At 41.6% G+C, this 23,485-nt stretch overlaps 2 protein-coding genes across 2 annotated transcripts in view; both read left to right on the forward strand.

Moving 5' to 3' along the window:
• Nucleotides 1–12,450: 12,450 nt before the first annotated feature.
• LOC138892380 (uncharacterized) lies at nucleotides 12,451–12,900 on the forward strand. Its single transcript, XM_070176091.1, has one exon. It carries the CDS (start codon nucleotides 12,451–12,453, stop codon nucleotides 12,898–12,900), a length of 450 nt encoding a protein of 149 aa, XP_070032192.1.
• A 3,291-nt stretch (nucleotides 12,901–16,191) lies between these two features.
• LOC138892381 (uncharacterized) overlaps nucleotides 16,192–23,485 on the forward strand; it is a 28,025-nt gene continuing 20,731 nt past the window's right edge. Inside the window, exons 1-3 of the mRNA XM_070176092.1 lie at nucleotides 16,192–16,753; nucleotides 17,160–17,498; nucleotides 17,631–17,909. Of these exons, the coding sequence (XP_070032193.1) occupies nucleotides 16,192–16,753; nucleotides 17,160–17,498; nucleotides 17,631–17,909 (1,180 nt within the window). The remainder of the gene's footprint in view (nucleotides 16,754–17,159; nucleotides 17,499–17,630; nucleotides 17,910–23,485) is intronic.

Consider the following 23,485-nt stretch of genomic DNA (forward strand, 5'->3'; position numbering starts at 1 on the left):
TGTGACTCCCTATTACATGTTAGCAATACTCTCCAATGTGCATTTTCTTTAGTTGACTTATATGATCAGTCGAATACCTATCTCTTTTGTGCCTATTTGCAATCAAATGACTTATTAATTGTTTTTGCATAGAGAACATGATTATAGAATGTTTCTGCTGAACTTGTGTCTTAATAAATCCTGTTGTTTTTCCAGTACAAATCTATCTCTGGTTGTTCTCTCCATGCTATCCTTGACCCTTCTAGGAGACATGCCTATAAGATCTTGTCATCTTGATTTCATGAACGTGATATGCTGTCTTTGGCTAATTTGCAGACAATAACACATAGCATTTTTGAGTGTATATGTATGGTTCTTGTTCAAATTTGAGTTTATGAAGTTGCATTTAAAGAGCATGCCTATAGGATCTCATCTGCATTTCTTAGCTATTTTCTCATTAATTGTTTAAGCATTAATGGTATAAGAGTAAAGAGTCGTTGCTAGGTCTGGGCTTAGTCCATTGGGTCAAGATGGTTATTAAGTCCAAAACAACACGGTCAGCCTTGCCTTATACACCTGGAGTTTGGGCATGTTGTTTTGAGTGAAGTTTAAGGCTATTGAAGACCCAAGAATATGACTGGGTTATTTTTTTTACTCTATTGGGCCTCTGATATTCTTTTCATTGGTCTGTAATATTTTGTAAAGACGAATAATGGGAAAAATAGTGAATTGGGCCTGGGAATATTTCAATTCATGCATGATCGGGTAGATTACATGCCTATATGTTTCTAAATCCTTACCTATTAACTACCGCTACAAAAACATACTTTTAGGGCTTTGAATTCCTACGTGCTACCTGTTAGTAGTAATCATGCCTATTGGATTTACATTTTTTTTAACGTGCTTCCATCTTCGATTTATTCCACTTAGAAACTATGATACTCTAATTGGTATGGATCGGGCACTGCACAGATAACCTACCTATACGATTTATAATCCAACATCATCGCCTAGATAACATGCGTATATGGTTTAACTCTATTTTAATTTGTTTGCCTATTAATTACTGCGCATAGGAAGCATGCTCTTAGGATTTTACGCTCACTTAGAAATCATGCTTATAGGACTGCTACTAAAAATCCGTTCTACTTGATTATTTCATCACTTAATTGATTTATGTTCTCTAATTCTTTAATCATGTAGAAGCCTGCCTATAGAATTTCATTCTTGCTATGACATTCACATAGAGATCATGCCTACAGGACTATTATTTTGCTTAGGAAGTTTGCACCATTTGTTATTGCACCCAGGTCACTCACAACGGTCACCTCGTAATCATGTTGTAGGCCTAAACTAATTAATCTAACAACACAAATTAGTCTAAGATGATCTGTCCGGTATGCCACCGCACTTAGAAATCATTCTCATAGGACATAATTTGTCATACCAACCTGACATCGATAAATTAATTTTGCCACGCCTAATCCTTGTGTAACACCTTTAAAATTAGGTTTTAATTAATGGCAATCCTTGTATTTATATCTAAGTCTATGTGGGAGGTGAATGCGAACCCCTTACATGCTAATTGCACTCTTTGAAGTCCTATTTGTTTTACTTGTTTGTCGCCTAGTTTTAAATTTTGAGAAAACTTTGGTTTTGAGTAGAACCATCCCTATAGCTGTCCAACCCCTCCTGGACTATAGGAAAGGGACGGGTAGGCACTCATAGGGTATGATTTAGAATTGAATTAGTACGCTTTAGGTAAACAACTTGAAGATAGTAATCATGTAACTGGAGATGATAGTCTGTGCTCGCTGGATAATATAAGTAACCATTACACTTAAGGTTGTGAAGTATTATTTATGTTGCATGTAGTGATCCTTTAGGCTTAAGAATTTAGGACCTCTACTGTGTCTAATTATTCATGTGTATCCGAGTTTGAAGGAATCTAGGAATTGTTTAAGTAGTTCTAAGATTTGAACTTCTTTGTAATCAAAGGGTTTTGTCAAATACTATTAGTCAGTTGATGAATCATTCTTTATCTCGTCTCAAGTTATATCTTTGTATCACTCTCTCCCGAATATCCTTTAAACTAGTCAATTATTGGTAGTTGAACTATATTCAATTGTTTTGTTTCATTTAGAATAATTAATAGCTTGTCATTTATTTATTCACTTAGCTTAATAATGAATCAATTCACATGCCCACTCAGGATATTTAGTTAATAACCTATTATTCCCCATATAGTTTAAAATTTGGCCGGGAACCACAGTTGTATACCTCGAAAAGTGCCTAACACCTTCTCTTCAAGGTAGTTTGAGCCGTAACCGATCTTTGGTGATGATGACAAGTTAAACCATAGTCATTTACAAAATAGGTGCCCTAACGCACCTCAAAATCATTAGGTGGCGACTTCTCTCTTTTAATACACTTTAAAAGAGTTGTCACATGTTGAAATCCGCTTTCGCGAGAAAATATGACTGATAGCATGGCGACTCTGCTGGAGAAACTTAGGCTCTTACCATAACAGATTTTTGCTTGTGTGGATTATTAATTGAGTTGCTTTATTTGACTTCTTTCATGTACCTCCCTTTCCGCATCCCTTTACTTGTTCAAAATTATTATACCATGAACTTTCATTTCCCCTCTCCTTAGTTTGCTTTACTATTCATTCATGTCTTTCGAATTGTCATCATTGTTGACTATTTTTCCTTTTCCTTTTTTTCTTCTCTTCCTTACTTATTTTATTTACCGCTTTGTTTGAATCATATCTCTATATGTTTTTTCATCATGTAAAATTATTTGGCAATGTGTTATTGCTTTTATAAGCATGCTTTCAACATCATATTCTACTCGTACCTATTATCAATATAACAGTACTTGATGAGTGTCTGTGCTTTCCGAAACTACCCTTCTAAAATGGGAAAGGCTTATTAGCAGAAGTTTAGTCGATCAACGGTGTAGTCTATGGTTCCATGCCTTCCCCTCTCAACTTGTCCGCTTGAGAATACCGGTTAGACCTTTAGAAACTCACTCTGATCGAAATTCTGCATGCATCATGTTAAACCTAGGATGGATAAATACCCTTGGTGTATCAAGTCCATTTAGATAAACCTTGTCCAATAGTCCAAAGAGATTTCTACAATCCCGAGCATTACTTGGAGAAAACGTGCCGACATGTTGACTATTATCGCTCAATTAATCAAGTCAGGAGGGGGTAGGGCTAACTCTTTTTCAATGCAGAAAAATGAAGCACGACATCCCCATATTCGATATGGTCCAAAGTATTCCATCCAAGCTGAACGACTGGCGGAACGACTTCCCTCAATGTGATAGAAACCATATGAGACAGGTACTAGGTAACATGCCATCCTTGATGGACATTCAATCATACAAGGAACTAATCGAGGCAGAGACTATGTTTTGGGATAAGAAAAAGGCCGTATTTCGATTTAGAAACCTGAATATCACCCTGCTCTTGGAAGAAATTAGAGGTTTCGGTAGGATTCCTTGGGATAGTCCCTCTACTGGTACCGGATAATCGTGTACCCCGCGGTTTTCTAAAAATGTTTGGGATAAAAAATAATGATGAACTAGGTTTCTTGAATAAGTCTTACATATCTTTTGATTTTCTATATGAATAGTGTGGGCATAACAAATCATATCGGTTATTTCACGAAGAATTAGCCAATACTTTTGTTGGCTGTATCCATCGAAGGGTCTATGCTTTCATTGTATGTTTTTTGGGGCACATAATCTTTCCAATGCAAGGGGAAAATATCCATACCCGACTAGCCATGGTTTCCAGGAACATGATAGAAGGGATCAAGGGACAAGCCTATACTATCGTCTCTATGATATTAGCGAAAATGTACCGAGCCCTAGATAGATGCAAGCATGGGGCAAGTTACTTTGAAGGGAGCAACATTTTTGCAAGTTTGACTGATAGAACACCTTCAGAGAGGTGATTGCCGCCAGGAGTTTCTTCGCAGGCCACTAAATGATTATATCACCAGCCACCATCCAAAGAAGATGACTTTTGCTCCAGAGAGATTTTCAAGGCCCACTGATGCTAAAGGATGTGCACACCTCTTCGACAACTTAACCGAGAAACAAGTACAATGGATATTCGAGTGGTCCCCAAGCAAGGATCTTATAATACGTTCCAAGAAGGCTACTCATCTAGTGTTGATCGGGTTACGAGGTATTTAACCTTATGCTCCGATGAGAGTAATGAGGCAAGCTGGATGGAAGCAGGTTATACCACAAGTATCCAACATAACACAATATAAGGCAGATTTTAAAGGGGATGCCATACTCTTCAAGTTTGAAGCTCAACACATCTGGAACCGGAAAACAATCGTGGGGGAGGAAAGCATAAAGATCAATAGATATCATGTTGGGCACATGTATTACTATATTTCATGGCTAGAAGATGACATAATTGGAGATGTCAAACCGTGAATCAAGCTGAAGGGGTGGATCATAGACGAAGAAGCTGAGGCATAAGTGAAATATAGAAGGCTATGAAAGAGGGTTTTGTGTCACGCCCCGACCTCGGGGAATGCGGCTGGCGCTCAACCGAGATACCCCAACCGAGAAAGCCTGTACAATACCTTCTACCCAACTCACCCATAAATAAATGGGAGGATACCTTTCATTAATTAGACAGTAAGAGGTCATGAGAATATCACCAGTTCATTTTCATTAGTTATGTCATTAACGAGTCTCCAAAATAGTACATTGTACAATCATAGTTAAAGTGAAATAGATAATATGATCACAACATTTTTAGTTTAACCTTCCCAAAAACAAATACAACCCACACTATGTCTACGGAGCCTTTAACAGAAACAAAAGGGTACTACGACAGTGCCGACAACAAGTCCCCGGCTATACCTCAAAACACTATGTACATGGAATAAGAGACACAAGACCCTGGAATGAAGTGGGGTTCACCAAGTCACCTGAGGAGAAGGGGTGCTGCTATCACTAATCAATACCACCTGCTATGAAACCACCTGAATCCATTAAAGATGCAATGCCCCTGACAAAAGAGACGTTAGTACATATCGAATATTACTAGTACCAAAACCAAACGCCTATGCAAGGACTTGGAAATACAACATGGATATGATGAATCATGGTAACAATAAAAGGCTTAGTTAGCCGTTAAAGCCATAGCAAATTTATTAAGAGCTTTCAATAACATTTATAAATTCATAAGTCGGGGATCCTCTACAACTACCTTTACACAAAGAAGGCCTGCCGCCTCACCCCAACGTATACGGGTTGAGGTGAAATCACAATACCAGAAACTCTACACAAAGCGACCCTGCCGCCTCACCCCAATGTATGCGGGTGGAGGCGCATTCACCATGCCACAAACTCTACACAAAGTGGCCCTGCCTCCTTACCCCGATGTATGCAGGTGGAGGTGTATTCACAATATCATAACTTTACACAAAGCGGCCTCGCCACCTCACCCCAATGTATGCGAGTAGAGGTGTATTCACAATGCCACACTTCGGATTCCCAAAATGATAATAGTTTATACAAGAGAGTTCCCTTTTAAATCAACCATTTGGCTGGTACCTTTGGCCTTAGCAAGTGTAAGTTCACAAGGTCTCATCATATGAGAAATAAGTGTTTAATCACATTGATTTCATACAAGATCTTCTTCCCAAAAAGGAGTATAACATAATTAAGTCAAAAATAGAGAATCATTAACTCATGAGGGTTCTAACACGTTATGCTAATCGGGAATCAATTTTACCTGTTTGAATACCCCACATCAATAGCATTTCAAGTTCGATTACACATAATAGAATTTTACAAGAATTCGGGAATTCCGATACTAGAAGAAGAGTTTAGCCTTCATACCTCGCTTTGAGCTTTCCCTAATTCACTACACAGTTCCGAAAATCCTAGCAACTTCGATCTATTTAGAGACATGGAAAAATTGAACACAAATTAGGAAGATATTCATGGTTTTAGCTCATTTGAGCATTTAATCAAACACTAGGTGTGCGAATTCGATTACAAGTTTCTTCCACAAGATTTGCTTCACTCCACAACTAATTCAATACCAAAAGTTTACTCATACTAGTTCAATTACCTCCCCACCATCCTCATAGCCATATGCATGCATAAATAACAACTCTCATACCCAAGAATCATACTCCCAATTACCCATCTTCTACCAAAACTCGAAATTGAAGACTAGGGTTAGAACCTTATCTCTTGGATGAAGACCTTGTGAGTTTTCCTTGTAACTTCTCCAAGTCTTGAGCAAGAGTTGATGAACAATTAGCCCAGGGTTTCTTTATCTCTCTCTCTCTAGAACACTCTCCCATCTCTCTAAAATATCAGATTTCTCTTTCAAAATGAGCCCTAAGGGCTTTTAATCAAAATAGGGTTGGGTAAAAAAAATAGAAAAATGAATCCCCGAAACAGATCTGCGGTTACATATGCGATTGCATAACGCTTCTGCGGTCCGCAAAATAGGCCGCATAATGGCGCTCCGGAACTGGGTATCCCTGCTTCACTCTGCGACCGGTATGCAGTCCACAGACCTATTCTGTGGTCCCATAATGTGCCGCAGAACTGCCCTCCGAAAATGTTTGTGCTGGGTATGCGATGGGTTATACGCCCCGCAAAATGATTATGCGTCCGCATAATAGACCGCATAATAATCCAAAAATAATTACCCAGATTTCTGCCTCAGTCTGCTGCAGATCTGCGATTTGTAGATTAGTTTTGCGACCGCAGAATGGGCCGCAGAAAATGCCCTACAATCGTCAATACATAAGTCTACTTCGGCACCACGAAACTCCGGGTTTTAGGTAAAGTTTTATGAGGCCTTACATTTTGATTCCGAATCCGAACAAAAAGAGCAACATAGGACGGACATGGAAGCTATAAGGGAATGGGAGGAGATAGAAAACAAAGCAACATAAAGGTTAGAGTATTTGGAGCAGGATTGATGGAATTAGAAAGGAAGATGAGGAAGAGACTCTGGGACTGTCAGGAGTTGGGATATGACGAAGGTGGAAAGTTTGCGATAGCTTACTTGCTGATTGACGTGCGTGACCTAGGGAACATGATCGAAGGGGCAAAGAAGGCAAGGCACAACAAGGGACCATCTGGGACCAAGTAAGAATAGGGGACTTTATTTTATATGTAATAAGACTTCAAAATCATTTATCATTAGTATTAGATTTCGTTTTAGAACTGATGTAATAAGGCCTTGAGCTACTGGTGATTCTATTTCATTATTTTATTTTAGTAATAGAATGATTTAATTAATTTCGAGTTAATGGGATGAAACATGTTGGCATAAATCTTTCCAAGTTTACTTGTCGCTTTAGACCTACTTCGGGCACAACAACGTCCTAAATTAGGAGGCGAGTTATTAAATGTCTTATGTGCTACCTGTTTAAGTATAGCAATACTCCTTTCTTATTCTACCTTACTAACTTGGATATTTTTGTTTTTCTTTCTTTTTGATTATTCCCATTCCCAAAAGGTTGATTTGTGCACTCTGGCAACATCAATGTATAGTACAAGGTCTAGAGGTCCTCCGCCTCCTCCCCCTCCTAGCAATGTTAAAGGCAAAGGCAAAGGCAAAGGAAAAACGGACAATCTGAGTAGAAATGGGAAAGATAATGCTCCACTGGTGGAAAATGTAAAAACATCTGATGTGAGAAGCATGCCGGAGCAGAACGAGTTGGTTCTGCACTTAGAACAGAAAATCTTGGAGTTGCAAGGTGAGTTAGAGAAGGCCCACAATCTCGCCAGCATATCCCTGACCCTAAACATCCCAGGCATAAAGCACCAGAATGCCACTACCCATAATGCACAACCACCTCAGAACCCACCACCAAAAGCTCCACAAAATCCTCTATCTCCTACCACTCAACAATATAAAACCCCTACCTCTAGTCCCATAAAATCTGAATCCTCCCCTACTACAAGCCCCGCAACAACATCATCTCAACATAACACAATACCCACAAACTGCATATGTCACTACTACAATGAGAAATCATCAATATGATAAATAAATCTGCAAAAGATTTTAATACAACTACCTCAAGGACTGGTAGTACAAGTCATGTGCCACTATGATTTAGATTTACAAAACTGATATGAGAAATAAATACAATATATGTTTGAAAGTTACATAAATAGAAAATGAAATCCTAAGCTACCATAAACAAAGGTAGCATGAATCCGGTACACTGGTATGTCTCCAATGTAAAGCTCCATTTTCGCAGCTACTCAGCTCCAGAATCTGCACGTAAGGTGCAGAAGTGTAGTATGAGTACAACCTACCCCATGTACTTAGTAAGCATCTTGACTAACCTCAGAGAAGTAGTGACAAGACCCTTAAGTAGAAATATACTCACTAGTCACATAACTTGTGCAATATATCAAAGACTAGAAACAAAAAGTATAGCAGAAAAATAATAACTATAATCTCATTAGAACAAGTGATAACAATTCAATACAAGTAAAGGCTCAGCTTCAATAACAAGTCATCAAATAGAATCGCACACATATGGTACCTCGTGGCCATATTATCAATCACCCTCGCACGAAAAATACCTCATGCCACAACATAAGTCACACCCATACGACAAAGACCTCGTGCGACATTATAAATCACACTTGCACAGCAAAGACCTCATGCCACATTATAATCTGATTCTGAATCAATTGCCAAATAATTCATCCAAGAGAACTTATCAAGAATCAAATATATTAATTCATGATGATAACTTCCTCATCTCATCAATTTGATATGCTACCAACAACGCAACAAGATATGAGATAACAACTCAACGTAGGTAAATTCATCTTGGCAACCAAACCATCAAGTAATAACAGAGGCATAGCTTAGCATGTTAAATGCAACATAATAAAACATGTAAACAAATTCATGACACACATAAGGAAATAAAATGCATAATCAAGGATATCACCCTCGTACCACCACATAAACATAAACAATAAAAATCGCCCCAGGCCATCACATAACATCCCCACAATGCCACGTTTATTTTTCCGCATGCGCATATTGCCACCCTTATTTCGTCGTATGCGCATCACAACGAAATGTCTCCCATATGTCGCTACACACACATAAGCTACCCTTATCTCGCCGCATGTGCATCATAAATGAAATGCCTCCCTTATGTTGCCACATGCGCATCTCACCACCCTTATACTCGAAGTGAAATGCCAGCCTTATTTCCACACAATAACAATCAACCCACACAATATGTCCACACGCGCTATAATTATCACAACATTACAAGATAGCAATTTATCATCAAGAGGCATATCCTCATAACCCATCAACAAAGAAATGGCAAGAGATGGAACTGTTCTAGGGAATTAGACAGCTAAACCATCCCAGGCTTGTCTAGCACCTGGGTAGCTTTGGCGGACTAGCATGATTTTTAAAAATTATTTTCTAGCATTTAAGACATTCATTATTTTATTTTGAAACAAATATTCGAGACATTGAGTCATGTTTGCTTTGACGTTTTTATGTTTTAAATTAATGCATTATTTCTCTTCGTTCATTTATGTTATTATCTTGGAATTCTTTTCATCATAATTATTTCCTATCTTGTTGAATCTACAACTGTGATATGTGATGAGACAATGTAACACGACGAGAGTGATTCAGAAGAATGGGAAAATGATTTAACACCCAAGAAAATTGTCACGGAAGTAGAGGATTTTGAGAAAAAACCAAAGTCGAACTTAGAGAAAACTGAGATAGTTAATTTGGGAGATTCCGAAATAGTCAAAGAGACCCGCATTAGTATCCACCTATCACCGTCCGAAAAAGAAGAGTACATCAGATTTTTGAGAGAATATGTGGACATATTTGCATGGTCCTATGATGACATGATAGGGTTGAGCACATCCATAGTAGCCCATAAGCTACCCACCAACCCAATGTGTTCATCGGTAAAGCAGAAACTCAGGAAATTCAAACCAGACATGAGTTTGAAAATAAAAGAGGAAATTACCAAGTAGATCAACGCCAAGGTCCTTCGAGTGGTCGAGTATCTGACCTGGTTAGCCAATATCGTACCTGAGCCAAAGAAAGATGGGAAGGTCAGGTCATGCGTCAACTAAAGACATTTGAACCGAGCAAGTCCCAAGGATGATTTTTGGCTGCCAAACATACATATTTTGATCGACAACTGCGCTATGTATGAACTCCAATTCTTTATTGATTGTTTCACGGGATATCACCAGATTTGGATGGATAAGAAGACGTAAAGTAAACAGTCTTCATCACGTGATGGGGTGTGTATTGCTATAAAATGATGCCATTTGGTTTAAAGAATGCCAGATCTACTTACATGAGGTCCATGACTACACTTTTCCATGATATGATACATAAAGAGACGTCATCAAATCCAAGAAGATCCTAGATCACATAGCAGATCTGAGAAAGTTCTTCGACCGCCTGCGGAGATACAACTTGAAGCTGAACCCCGCATAATGTTCCTTCAGGGTCCCTACCGAGAAGCTACTAGATTTCATTGATAGTCATCGAGGGATCAAGCTGGACTCATCAAAGATCAAATCCACCCAAGATTTGCCGCCGCCAAGGAACAAGAAGGACATGATAAGCTTCTTGGACCGTATCATTTACATCAGCCATTTCATAGTGCTATTGATGGTAATATGTGAACCAATCTTCAAGATATTGAGAAAGGATGCTACAACAAGCTGGACCGAGGAATGTCAAACGACTTTCGATAAAATCAAGGAGTATTTATCCAAACCTCCAATGCTAGTCCCACCGGAGCCCGGGTGTCCTCTACTGCTATACTTGACTGTGTTGGATGGAGCATTTGGATGCGTCTTGGGACAACATGATGAGACCGGGAGGAAAAAGTAGGCCCTATACTACTTGAAAAAGAAGTTCACACCCTATGAAGATCGATATTATTTATTGGAGCATACTTGCTGCGCCCTGACATGGATAGCCCAGAAGTTGAGGCACTATTTCTGCGCATACTCCACATAACTCATATCAAGAATGGACCATTTAAAGTATATAGTTTCAGAAACCTATGCCTACTAGTAAGTTGGCAAAGTGGAAAATATTGCTAAGTGAGTTCGATATCATTTATGTGACTCAGAAGGCAATCAAGGGGCAAGCCTTGGCCGATCACCTGGTAGAGAATCCTGTGGATAGAGAATATGAACCATTGAAGACGTATTTTCCCAACAATGTCATTCATAGGGGAGGATATCACTGAAGCTTATGATGGTTGGAGATTGTTTTTCGACGGAGCCACAAACTTCAAGGGAGTAGGAATCAGAGCCGTCCTAGTATCAGAAACATGCCAACACTATCTGGTATCCGCCAAGCTTACATGACCATGCACTAACAATATGGCGGAATATGAGGCTTGCAATCTGGAACTTAGGATGGCCATTGACAGGAACATCCAGGAATGATTGTTGATTAGAGATTCGGACCTGTTGACTCATCAGGTAATCAGAGAATAGGCTACCAAGAATATCAAATTACTACCTTAGTTGCATTGTGTGCAAGGATTGATTAAGAGATTTTCAAAGATAGAGTTCAAGCATGTTCCTCAGATTTAGAACGAGTTCACAGATGTACTGGCCACATTGTCGTCCATGATACAACATCCAGATAAGAATTATATCGACCCCATCCCAATAGTGATCCGCAAGCAGTCTGCCTACTGTCCTTATGTTGAAGAAGAATTTGATGGGAATCCATGGTTTCATGATGTCAGAGAGTATCTGGAAAAGTTAGAGTACTCGGAAAGTGCTACACATACTCAAAAGCACACATTACGGAGGTTAGCTAATCATTTCTTTTGGAGTGGAGGAATTTTGTACAGAATAACTCCCGATCTAGGATTGCTAAGATGTGCCGATGCCAAGGAATAATGCAGACTACTCGAAGAAATACATGCTGGAACATGCAAACCTCACATGAATGGATTCATTCTAGCCAAGAAAATACTAAGGGAAAGATATTTCTAAATGACTATGGAGACTGATTGTATCAAGTATGTGCAGAAATGTCACCAGTGTTAGGTACATGCTGACATGATCTGGGTTCCACTCAATGAACTCAATGTGACGAGCTCGCCTTAGTCTTTTGCTTCTTGGGGCATGGATGTTATTGGCCCAATCGAGCCTGCCGCCTCCAACGGAGACAGATTTATCTTGGTACCCATTGGTTACTTAACCAAATGGGACGAAGCCACCTCCTACAAAGATGTAACAAAGAAGGTCGTGGCAGATTTTGTTCGAGATCGTATTATTTGCCGATTCGGGGTGCTCGAGTCCATTATAATTAATAATGCCGACAACCACGACAGTGATCTGATGCGTGCCATATGCAAGACATTTAAGATCAAACACCAAAATTCCACTGCATAAAGACCACAGATGAATGGGCCCATAGAAGCCGCCAAGAAGAATATTAAGAAGATGCTAAGGAAGATGGTAAACAATTACAAACAGTGGCATGAGAAGTTACCATTTGCTTTGCTTGGATACCGCACTACGGTCCGAACTGCAACTGGGGAAACTTTCTATCTATTGGTTTATGGTACTGAAGCTGTTATACCCGCAGAGGTAGAAATCCCTTCCCTGCATATCATACAAGAAGCTGAGCTTAGTGATGTAGAATGGGTACTAGGTCGATATGATCATTTGGCTCTTATTGACGAAAAAATAATAAATGTGGTGTGCCACGACCATCTTTACCAGAACAGAATGGCAAGGGCCTTCATTAAGAAGGTTAGACCAAGACTGTTCACACCAAGGCAACTAATTCAGAAGCGAATCTTCCTACATCAGGATAAGGCAAAGGGTAAATTATCACCAAACTTGTAATGATCCAGCCGGTCGTTTTGAGAGTATTATCCCCAAACCCCTAATTATTGCTCCCTCTATTTCATTTTTGGGTTTTGTGACTTGCCGGGAGGATTTAATTTTGGTTTCTGAGAGAAATGGGACACATAGTCCCTAAATCGGGAGTTTAAGTTTTAGGAATTGACCGTAGCTTGAATTGTGTAAGGACGACTCCGGAATGGCGTTTTGACGGTTTCAATAGCTCCGTAGGGTGATTTTTGTCTCAGGAGCATGTCCAGATGTTTATTTGGAGGTCCGTAGGTCATTTTAGCATCAATTGGTGAAAATGGGAGAATTGGATGATTTTTGGAATGTTTGACCGGGAGTGGACTTTTGGATATCGGGGTTGGATTCCAATTTCGGAAGTTGGAATAGGTCCGTAATGTCAATTATGACTTGTGTGCAAAATTTGAGGTCAATCGGACTTGATTTGATAGGTTTTAGAATCAGATGTAGAAGTTTGAAGTTTTAAAGTTTATTAGGCTTGAATCGATGCACAATTCATATCTTTACGTTGTTTGATGTGATTTAAAGGCTCGACTAAGTTCATATGGTGTTGTTTTAGGACTTGTTGGTATGTTTGGTTGAGGTCTCGGGGGCCTCGAGAGGATTCCGGATGGTTAACAGATCAAATTTGAACTTGTGAGAATGGCTGAAGGCACTAGTTCCGGTGCAATCGTACCTGCGCAAGATTGATCATAGGTGCGAGCTCGTAGAAGTGAGCGGGCGATCGTAGATGCGAAATGATGAGGATGGCCCGTGGTCACAAGTGCGACGTGAAGATCGAAGAAGCAGAGTCGCTTCTACGGAGGAATAATCGAAGAAGCAGAAGCGCATATGCTCATTTGGGTCCGCAGATGCGGACATGCCTGGACTAAGTTAAAACCGCACATACGATGGAAATTCCACAGGTGCGGAGCCACAGATGTGGCTGTGGACTCGCAGAAGCAATTTCGCTGGGCAGAAAAGGGCCAATTTATAGGGTTGAATTTCATTCTCTATTGTTGAACCTAGAGAGCTCAGATTGAGGCGAAATTTTAAGGGTTTTTAAGAGAAAATATTTGGGTAAGTATTCTTGACTTGTTTTTGATTAATTCCCACTAAGATATCATTTATTCTTCCTTTAATTAAGGATTTGGGTGGTGAAATTTGTGAAAAAGGGGGAAACAAATCCCTAGGCCGAAGATTGAGGCTTGATTGAGAATTTTGTATCGGATTTGAGTAATTTTGGTATGAGTGAACTAGTGGTCGAATGAGTGTTCGTATTTTGTGACTTTTAGCCGATTCCGAGACGTGGTCTCGGGTCAAACTTTTGGGGCAATTTTTTGATTCTTTGCTAAAGTCATAGTTTCATTATTTAAATTAATTTCTTGTAGTTGTATTTATAGTATGTAATTGCTTTTGGCTAGATTTGGGCCATTCGGAGTCGGAAAGTCGAGGGAAAGGCATTCTCATTGACTGATTGAGCTTGATTTGAGGTAAGTGACTTGTCTAACCTTGTGTGGGGGAAATCCTCTTAGGATTTGGTACTGTTGTAAATATTTGTGATATGTGAGTGCCGTGTACGCGAGGTGATGAGTGCATACATGGGCTAATTGTGGAAATTCCGGTTCATGCTGATTAGTCTTCTTTCAATTTTCTTAACTAAATTGCCTTAGCATGAGTAGCTGTCTTGTTTAACCTAGTATCGCATGTATATGTGCCTTAACCTTTACTTCAAATTTGTGCAACATGCTATTGTGAATTACTTGCTTCCGTGATCTCGTATTCACGCTTTAACTGTATGATTCCTCACTGTAAATTCGTTTTTCCATAAGTTTTGAGTTGTGTTTTTACTTTTCGGACTACGAGGAGGTACTATCCCCCTGTCGTGCATTTACTTTAGGACTACGAGGCGGTACCTCAGGAGATCCCCTATTGCATATTTACTTTTGGGACTATGAGGCAGTACCTCGGGAGATCCCCCTATCGTCTATTCACTTTTGGGACTACGAGACGGTACCTCGGGAGATTCCCTATTGTATATTTACTTTTGGGACTACGTGGCGGTGCCTCTGGAAGTCCCCCTGTTTTGTATTTACATTTGAGACTACGAGGCGGTACCTCGGGAGCGCCCTGTTGTTTACCTCTATTTGTTGTGCTGTTACCTTTCTGAAATTTCTCATTGTTCATTTCTCAGTCATTTCATTGTATTATTATATTTTCTTCCTCATTTCCTTTTTATTCCAGTAGGGCCCTAACCTGACCTCATCACTACTCTACCGAGGTTAGGCTTGAAACTTACTGAGTACTGTTGTGGTGTACATATACTACACTTCTGCACATCTTTCTGTGTAGATCCAGGTTCTTCCTACCAAGTCAGATACTAGTGAGCTGGACCGTATGTGGAGACTTCAAGGTATATCTGCCAGCGTCCGTAGACCTCAGAGTCCCACCTCTATCCTTACTATGTTGTTTTTCCTTATTTTATTTAGACTTTGATGTATAGAGACACTTAGTATTTTCTCTTAGAAGTTTGTGACTTGTTTCTACCGGGTTTTGGGAGTTGTAAATTATTTGAATCGCACATTGTATTTATATTTTATATGTTGAGTTTTGAGTTCAGTTTTATATTCAGTTATTCCGCAAATTGTTAGGCTTACCTAGTCTTAAAGACTAGGAGCCATCATGATACCCTACAGAGGGAAATTGGGGTTGTGACAAGTTGGTATCAGAGCACTAGGTTCATAGGTGTTATGAGTCACAAGCAGGTTTAGTAGAGTTTCGCGGATTGGTACGGAGACGTCTGTACTTATCTTCGGGAGGCTATGGAACTGTTAGGAAAAGCTTCACTTCCTTGATTCCTTATCGTGCGATATTTTGACTTCGGACTCTAAACTTCAATTTTTATATTCTCTCACAGATGGTGAGGACATGTACAGCTGGATCGGAAGACCAGACACCTGCGCCCCCTGCTAGAGCTACGAGAGGCCAGGGCCAGGGCCGGGTAGAGGCCGAGGACATCCACGTGGTGCAGCCAGAGCACCCACACGAGATGCTACAGAGGAGCCACTAGTAGCTCCAGTTGGAGGGCAGGCACCTGAGACGCATGTTACTGCACCAGCCCTTCAGGAGACTCTAGCCCAGTTTCTGAGCATGTTCAGCACCTTGGCTCAGGCAGGATTGATACCACTTGCTCCTGACACCTCTCAGGCCGGGGGAGGAGAATAGACTCCCGTCATCAGTACCCCAGAGCAGCGGGTCCAGGTCGACTAGGTTCCAGAGATCTTACCGATGCAGCTGGTAGCTCCAGTTCAGCCCGAGGTTAGCGTAGCAGTTTCTGAGGCGAAGCATCTCAGGCTCGAGAGGTACAAGAAGTACCACCATCCTACTTTCAGTGGCTTGGCGTCAGAGGATTCCCAGGGTTTTCTTGAGGAGTGCCACCGTATCCGTACTATGGGTGTTGCAGAGACTAGTGGGATTTCTTTCACTACGTTCCAGCTTAGAGGAGCAGCTTATCAGTGGTGGCGAGCTTATGAGTTGGATAGCCATGACGATTTCACTCACTTGGACTCAGTTCTCAGATATGTTCTTGAGGGAGTATGTTCTCATAGTCTCACAGATGCATGGCATGCAAAGTTTAAGCAGTTGCGCCAGGGTTCTATGATCGTGTCAGAGTATGAAGTCCGATTCAGTGATTTGGCTAGGCATGCACCAGCCTTGGTTGCTATTATTCGAGAAAGGGTTCGTCAATTTATTGAGGGGCTCAGCCCCAGTATCCGATTTAGCATAGCCCGAGAGTTGGAGATGGATATTGCGTACCAGCAGGTAGTAGGGATTGCTAGGAGGTTGGAGGGTATGCTGACTCGGGAGAGGGAGGAGAGAGAGGCCAAAAGGTATCGAGAGTCTGGCACTTAGAGTGTACTCGTGCCCCAGCTGCAACTCGTCAGGGCAGGGGTTAAATGGGTCACTCTGATCATTCAACACTTCCAGCCGCCAGTGGTGCTCCGGCCACTCCTAAGCCCCAGGATCCCTATTAAGCACCACCAGTGTTTAGTGTACCTCCTGTACGAGGTACTTTCAGTGGTCAGTCTAGCCATCAGGCATGAGCCAGTCGCAACAACCACGTCTTCCGAGAGCTTGTTTTGAGCGTGGCGACACTCGTCATGTGGTGAGGGATTACGCCAGACTTAGGAGGGGTGCACCTCCACAGATTTCTCAGGCACCGCGTGCTCCACCGTGTCTTTAAGCTATGATTACAGCACCAGCTACCACTCCACCTGCACCGCCAGCTAGAGGTAGAGGTCGAGCAGGTAGAGGTCGCCCTAGAGGGGGAGGCCAGGCCAGATATTATGCCCTTCCTGCTAGGACGGAGGCAGTTGCATTAGATTCTGTCATCATAAGTATTGTTCCGGTCTGTCATAGAGATGCATCAATCTTATTTGATCCAAGATCCACTTATCGCTATGTGTCATCTTATTTTGCTTCATATTTGGGTGTATCCAGTGATTCTCTGAGTTCACCTGTCTATGTGTCTACACCTATGGGTGATTCTGTTATTGTTGACCATGTGTATCAGTCGTGTTTGATCGTTCTTAGTGGTTTTTGGACCAGAGCTGATTTATTATTTCTAAGTATGGTGGATTTCGATATTATTTTGGGCATGGACTGGTTGTCGCCCTATCACGCTATCCTTGATTGTCATTCCAAGATGGTGATGTTGGCTATGCCAGGTCTTCCACGGCTAGAGTGGAGAGGTACCTTAGATAATGTTCCTAGCATAGTTGTCTCATTTCTTAAAGCTCAGCGAATGGTTGAGAAGGGGTGTGATGCGTATCTGGACTATATGAGGGATGTTAGTGTTGATACTCATACCGTCGAGTCTGTTCCGGTAGTGAGAGACTATTCAGATGTATTTTTAGTGGATCTTCTAGGCATGCTGCCCGACAGGAATATTGACTTTGGCATTGATTTATTATGGGGCACTCAACCCATTACTATTCCACCTTATCGTATGGCCCCGACAGAGTTAAAAGAATTAAAGGAACAGTTGCAAGATTTGCTGGATAAGGGCTTCATTCGGCCCAGTGTGTCGCCTTGAGGTGCTCTTGTGTTGTTTGTAAAGAAGAAGGATGGTTCTATGTGAATGTGTATTAATTATCGCTAGTTGAACACGGTTACAGTAAAGAATAGGTATCCATTGCCACGTATTGATGACCTATTTGATCAACTTCAGGGTGCCAGAGTGTTCTCTAAGATCAACTTGCGTTCAGGCTATCGTCAGTTGAAGATTTGGGAGCCAGATATCCTGATGACTGCTTTCAGGACTCGGTATGGTCATTATGAGTTCCTTGTGATGTCTTTTAGGCTGACCAATGCCCCAACAATTTTCATGCACTTGATGAACATTGTATTTCAGCCCTATCTTGACTCTTTTGTCATTGTGTTTATTGACGACATTCTGGTGTACTCCCGGAGTCGGGAGGATCATGAGCAGCACCTGAGGACTGTGCTTCAGACCTTGAGGGAGAAGAAGTTGTATGCAAAATTTTTGAAGTGTGAATTCTAGCTAGAGTCAGTGGCATTTTTGGGTCATGTAGTGTCGAGTGAGGGGATCAAGGTAGATTCGAAGAAGATTAAAGCAGTGCAGAGTTGGCCCAGACCGTCCTCAGCTACAGAGATCCAGAGTTTTCTTGGCTTGGCGGGGTATTACCGTCGATTTGTAGAGGGTTTCTCGTCTGTTTCAGCACCTATGACCAGATTGACCCAGAAGGGTGCTCCGCTCAGGTAGACCGAGGAGTGTGAGGAGAGCTTTCAAAAGCTCAAGACTGCTTTGACTATAGCCCCAGTGTTAGTGTTGCCTACTGGTTCAGGGTGTATTGTGATGCGTCACGCATTGGTCTCGGCACGGTGTTGATGCAAGACGGTAGGTTGATTGCCTACATATCTAGACAGCTGAAGGTGCATGAGAAGAACTATCCGGTCAACGTCCTCGAGTTATCAGCTATTATTTATGCCTTGAAGATCTGACAGTACTATTTGTATGGTATCCCTTGTGAGGTCTTCACCGCTCACCGGAGTCTGCAGCATCTGTTTAAATAGAAGGATCTTAACTTGCGGTAACAAAGGTGGTTGGAGTTGCTTAAGGAATATGATATCACCATTCTCTATCATCCCGACAAGGCCAATATGGTGGCCGATGCCTTGAGTCGCAAGGCGGAGAGTTTGGGTACTTTAGCATATCTACCAGTAGTAGAGAGGCCTTTAGCCTTGGATGTTCAGGCCTTGGCCAACCAGTTTGTCAGATTGGATATTTTCGAGCCGAGCCGACTGTTATCTTGTGTGGTTTCTCAGTCTTATATTTATGACCGTATCAGAGAGCATCAATATAATGACCCCCATCTGCTTGTCCTTAAGGACACAATTTAGCACGGCGATGCCAAGGAAGTCACTATTGGGGATGATGGTGTATTACAGATGCAGGGCATGGTATGTGTGCCTAATGTAGATGGTTTGCGTGAGTTGATTCTCCAGGTGGCTCAAAGTTCGCGGTACTCCATTCACCCAGGTGCCGCGAAGATGTATCAGGATTTGAGGTAGCACTATTGGTGGAGGCGGATAAAGAAAGACATAGTGGAATATGTAGCTCGTTGCTTAAATTGTCAGAAGGTGAAGTGTGAGCATCAGCGATCGGGTGGATTTCTTCATAAGCTAGAGATTCCAGAGTGGAAATGGGAGCGGATCACTATGGATTTCATTGTTGGGCTCCCACTGACTCAGAGGAAGTTCAATGCAGTTTGGGTGATTGTGGATAGATTGACCAAGTCAGCTTATTTCATTCCTGTGGTTACTACTTACTCTTCGGAGCAATTGGCTCAGGTTTACATTCGCGAGATTGTAAGGCTTCATGGCGTTCCGGTATCTATCATCTATGACCGGGGTACGCAGTTTACATCGCGGTTCTGGAGAGCCGTACAACGTGAGTTGGGTACTCGGGTGGAGTTGAGTACAACATTTCACCCTTAGACGGATAGACAGTCCGAGTGCACTATTCAGATATTGGAGGATATGCTTCGTGCATATGTGATGGATTTTTGGGGTGCTTGGGATCAATTCTTGCCACTTGCGGAGTTTTCCTACAACAACAATTATCAGTTGAGCATTCAGATGGCACCGTATGAGGCTTTGTATGGTAGACGGTGCTGGTCTCCAGTGGGTTGGTTCGAGCCGAGTGAGGCTAGGATATTGGGTACAGACTTGGTTAAGGATGCCTTGGAAAAGGTTAAATTAATTCAGGATCGACTTCATACAGCCAAGTCCAGGCAGAAGAGTTATGAGGATCGGAAGGTTTGCGACGTTGCATTCATGGTTAGGGAGCGGTTCTTGCTCCGGGTTTCGCCCATGAAGGGTGTTATGAGGTTCGTAAAGAAGGGCAAGTTGAGCCCTACGTATATCGGGCCTTTTCAGATTCTTGAGAGGGTTGGAGAGGTGGCTAACAGACTTGCACTACCACCTAGTCTCTCTACAGTCCATCCATGCTCCGGAATTATCACGGCGATCCGTCACATGTGTTAGACTTCAGCTTAGTCCAGTTGGACAAGGATCTATCCTATGTTGAGGAGCCGGTGACCATTTTGGATAGGCAGCTTCAAAAGTTGAGGTCAAAGAACATCGCTTCTGTGAAGTTTCAGTGGAGGGGTCATCTGGTCGAGGAGGCGACTTGAGAGACCGAGTATGATATGCGCAACCGTTATCCTCATCTTTTCACCACTCCAGGTATGTCTCTATACTAGTTCGAGGATGAACGTTTGTTTTAAGAGAGGGAGGATGTAAGAACCCGGCTAGTCGTTTTGAGAGTATTAGCCCCGAACCCCTAATTATTGCTCTCTCTATTTCATTTTTGGGTTTTGTGACTTGTCGGGAGGATTTATTTTTGGTTTCGGAGTGAAAAGGGACACATAGTCCCTAAATCGGGAGTTTAAGTTCTAGGAATTTATCGTAGCTTGAATTGTGTGAGGACGACTCCGGAATGGAGTTTCGACGGTTTCAATAGCTCCGTAGGGTGATTTGGGTATTAGGAGCGTGTCCGGATGTTTATTTGGAGGTCCATAGTTCATTTTAGCATGAATTGGCGAAAATGGGAGAATTGGATGATTTTTGGAAAGTTTGACCGGTAGTGGACTTTTTGATATCGGGGTCGGATTCCTATTCCGGAAGTTGGAATAGGTCCATAATGTCAATTATGACTTGTGTGCAAAATTTGAGGTTAATCGGACTTGATTTGATAGGTTTCGACATCGGATGTAGAAGTTTGAAGTTTTAAAGTTCATTAGGCTTGAATCGATGCACAATTCATAACTTTAGCATTGTTTGATGTGATGTAAAGACTCGATTAAGTTCGTATGGTGTAGGACTTGTTGGTATGTTTGGTTGAGGTTCCGGGGACCTCGGGTGGATTCCGGATGGTTAACGGATCAAATTTGGACTTGTGAGAATGGCTGAAGGCACCAGTTCTGGTGCAATCGCACCTGCACAAGGTTGACCGCAGGTGCGAGCTCACAGAAGCGAGCGGGTGATCGGATATGCGAAATGATGAGGATGGCCAGTGGTCGCAGGTGCAATGTGAAGACCGCAGAAGCAGAGTCGCTTCTACGGAGGAATGAACGCAGAAGCGGAAGCGCATGCACATTTGGGTCCGCAGATGCGGACGTGCCTGGACTAAGTTAGAACCACACATGCGATGGAAATTCCGCTGGTGCAGAGCCGCAGATGCGGTTGTGGACTTGCAGAAGCGATTTCGCTGGGCAGAAAAGGGCCAATTTATAGGGTTGAATTTCATTCTCCATTTTTGAACCTAGAGAGCTAAAAATGAGGCAAAATTTCGAGAGTTTTTCAGAGATAACATATGGGTAAGGATTCTTGACTTGTTTTTGATTAATTCCCACTAAGATAATCATTTATTCTTCCTTTAATTAAGGATTTGGGTTGTGAAATTTGTGAAAATGGGGGGGGGGGGGGGATCCCTAGGCCAAATTTTGAGGTTTGATTGAGATTTTTGTATCGGATTTGAGTAATTTTGGTATGAGTGAACTCGTGGTCGAATGAGTGTTCGTATTTTGTGACTTTTAGCCGATTCCGAGATGTGGGCCTGAGTCAACCTTTTGGGGCAAATTTTCGATTCTTTGCTAAAGTTATAGTTTTATTATTTAAATTAATTTCTTGTAGTTGTATTTATAGTTTGTAACTACTTTTGGCTAGATTTGGGCCGTTCGGAGTCGGAAAGTCGAGGGAAAGGCATTCTCATTGACTGATTGAGCTTGATTTGAGGTAAGTGACTTGTCTAACCTTTTGTGGGGGAAATCCCCTTAGGATTTGGTATCATTGTAACAATTTGTGATATGTGAGTGCTGTGTACACGAGGTGACGAGTGCGTACACGAGCTAATTGTTGAAATTCCGATTCTTGCTGAGTAGTCTTCTTTCAATTTCCTTAACTAAATTTCCTTAGCATGTGTAGCCGTCATGTTTAGCCTAGTATCGCATGTCTATGTTTCTTAACCTTTACTTGAAATTTGTGCAACATGCTATTGTGAATTACTTCCTTTCGTGATCTCGTATTCAGTGTTTAACTGTATGATTCCTCGCTGTAAATTCGTTGTTCCATAAGTTATGAGTTGTGTATTTACTTTTGGGACTACGAGGCAGTACCTTGAGAGATTCTCCTGTCGTGTATTTAATTTTGGGACTACGAGGCGGTACCTCTGGAGATCACCTTTTGCATATTTACTTCTGGGACTACGAGGCGGTGACTCGGGAGATCCCCCTGTTGTGTATTCACTTTTGGGACTATGAGGCAGTACCTCGGGAGATACCCTGTTGTATATTTACTTTTGGGACTACGAGGCGGTACCTCGGGAGATCCCCCTGTTGTGTATTTACATTTGGGACTACGAGGCGGTACCTCGGGAGATCCCCCTGTTGTGTATTTACATTTGGGACTACGAAGCGGTACCTCGGGAGCGCCCTATTGTTTATCTCTATTTGTTGTGCTGTTACCTTTCTGAAATTTCTCATTGTTCATTTCTCAGTCATTTCATTGTATTTTTATATTTTCTGCCTCATTTCCTTTTTATTCCAGTAGGACCCTAACCTGACCTCATCACTACTCTACCGAGGTTAGGCTCGGCACTTGCTGGGTACCGTTGTGGTGTACTCATATTACACTTCTACACATCTTTTTGTGTAGAGCCAGGTTCTTCCTACCAGGACAGATACTAGTGAGCTGGACCGTACGTGGAGACTTCAAGGTATATCTGTCAGCGTCCGCAAACCTCGGAGTCCCCCCTTTATCCTTACTATGTTGTTTATCCTTAATTTTTTTAGACTTTGATGTATAAAGACACTTAGCATTTTCTCTTAGAAGGTTGTGACTTGTTTCTACCGGGTTTTGGGGGTTGTAAATTAATTGAATCGAAGATCGTATTTATATTTCATGTGTTGAGTTTTGAGTTCAGTTTTATATTCAGTTATTCCGCAAAATATTAGGCTTACCTAGTCTTAAAGACTAGGTGCCATCACGATACCCTACA

The sequence above is a fragment of the Nicotiana tomentosiformis genome, chromosome 5, assembly GCF_000390325.3.
Source record: "Nicotiana tomentosiformis chromosome 5, ASM39032v3, whole genome shotgun sequence".
Lineage (NCBI taxonomy): Eukaryota > Viridiplantae > Streptophyta > Magnoliopsida > Solanales > Solanaceae > Nicotiana > Nicotiana tomentosiformis.

What these genes read in the sequence shown, in the direction of transcription:
- LOC138892380 (XM_070176091.1), top strand. Translation starts at nt 12,451, where the DNA reads ATGAATGGGCCCATAGAAGCCGCCAAGAAGAATATTAAGAAGATGCTA.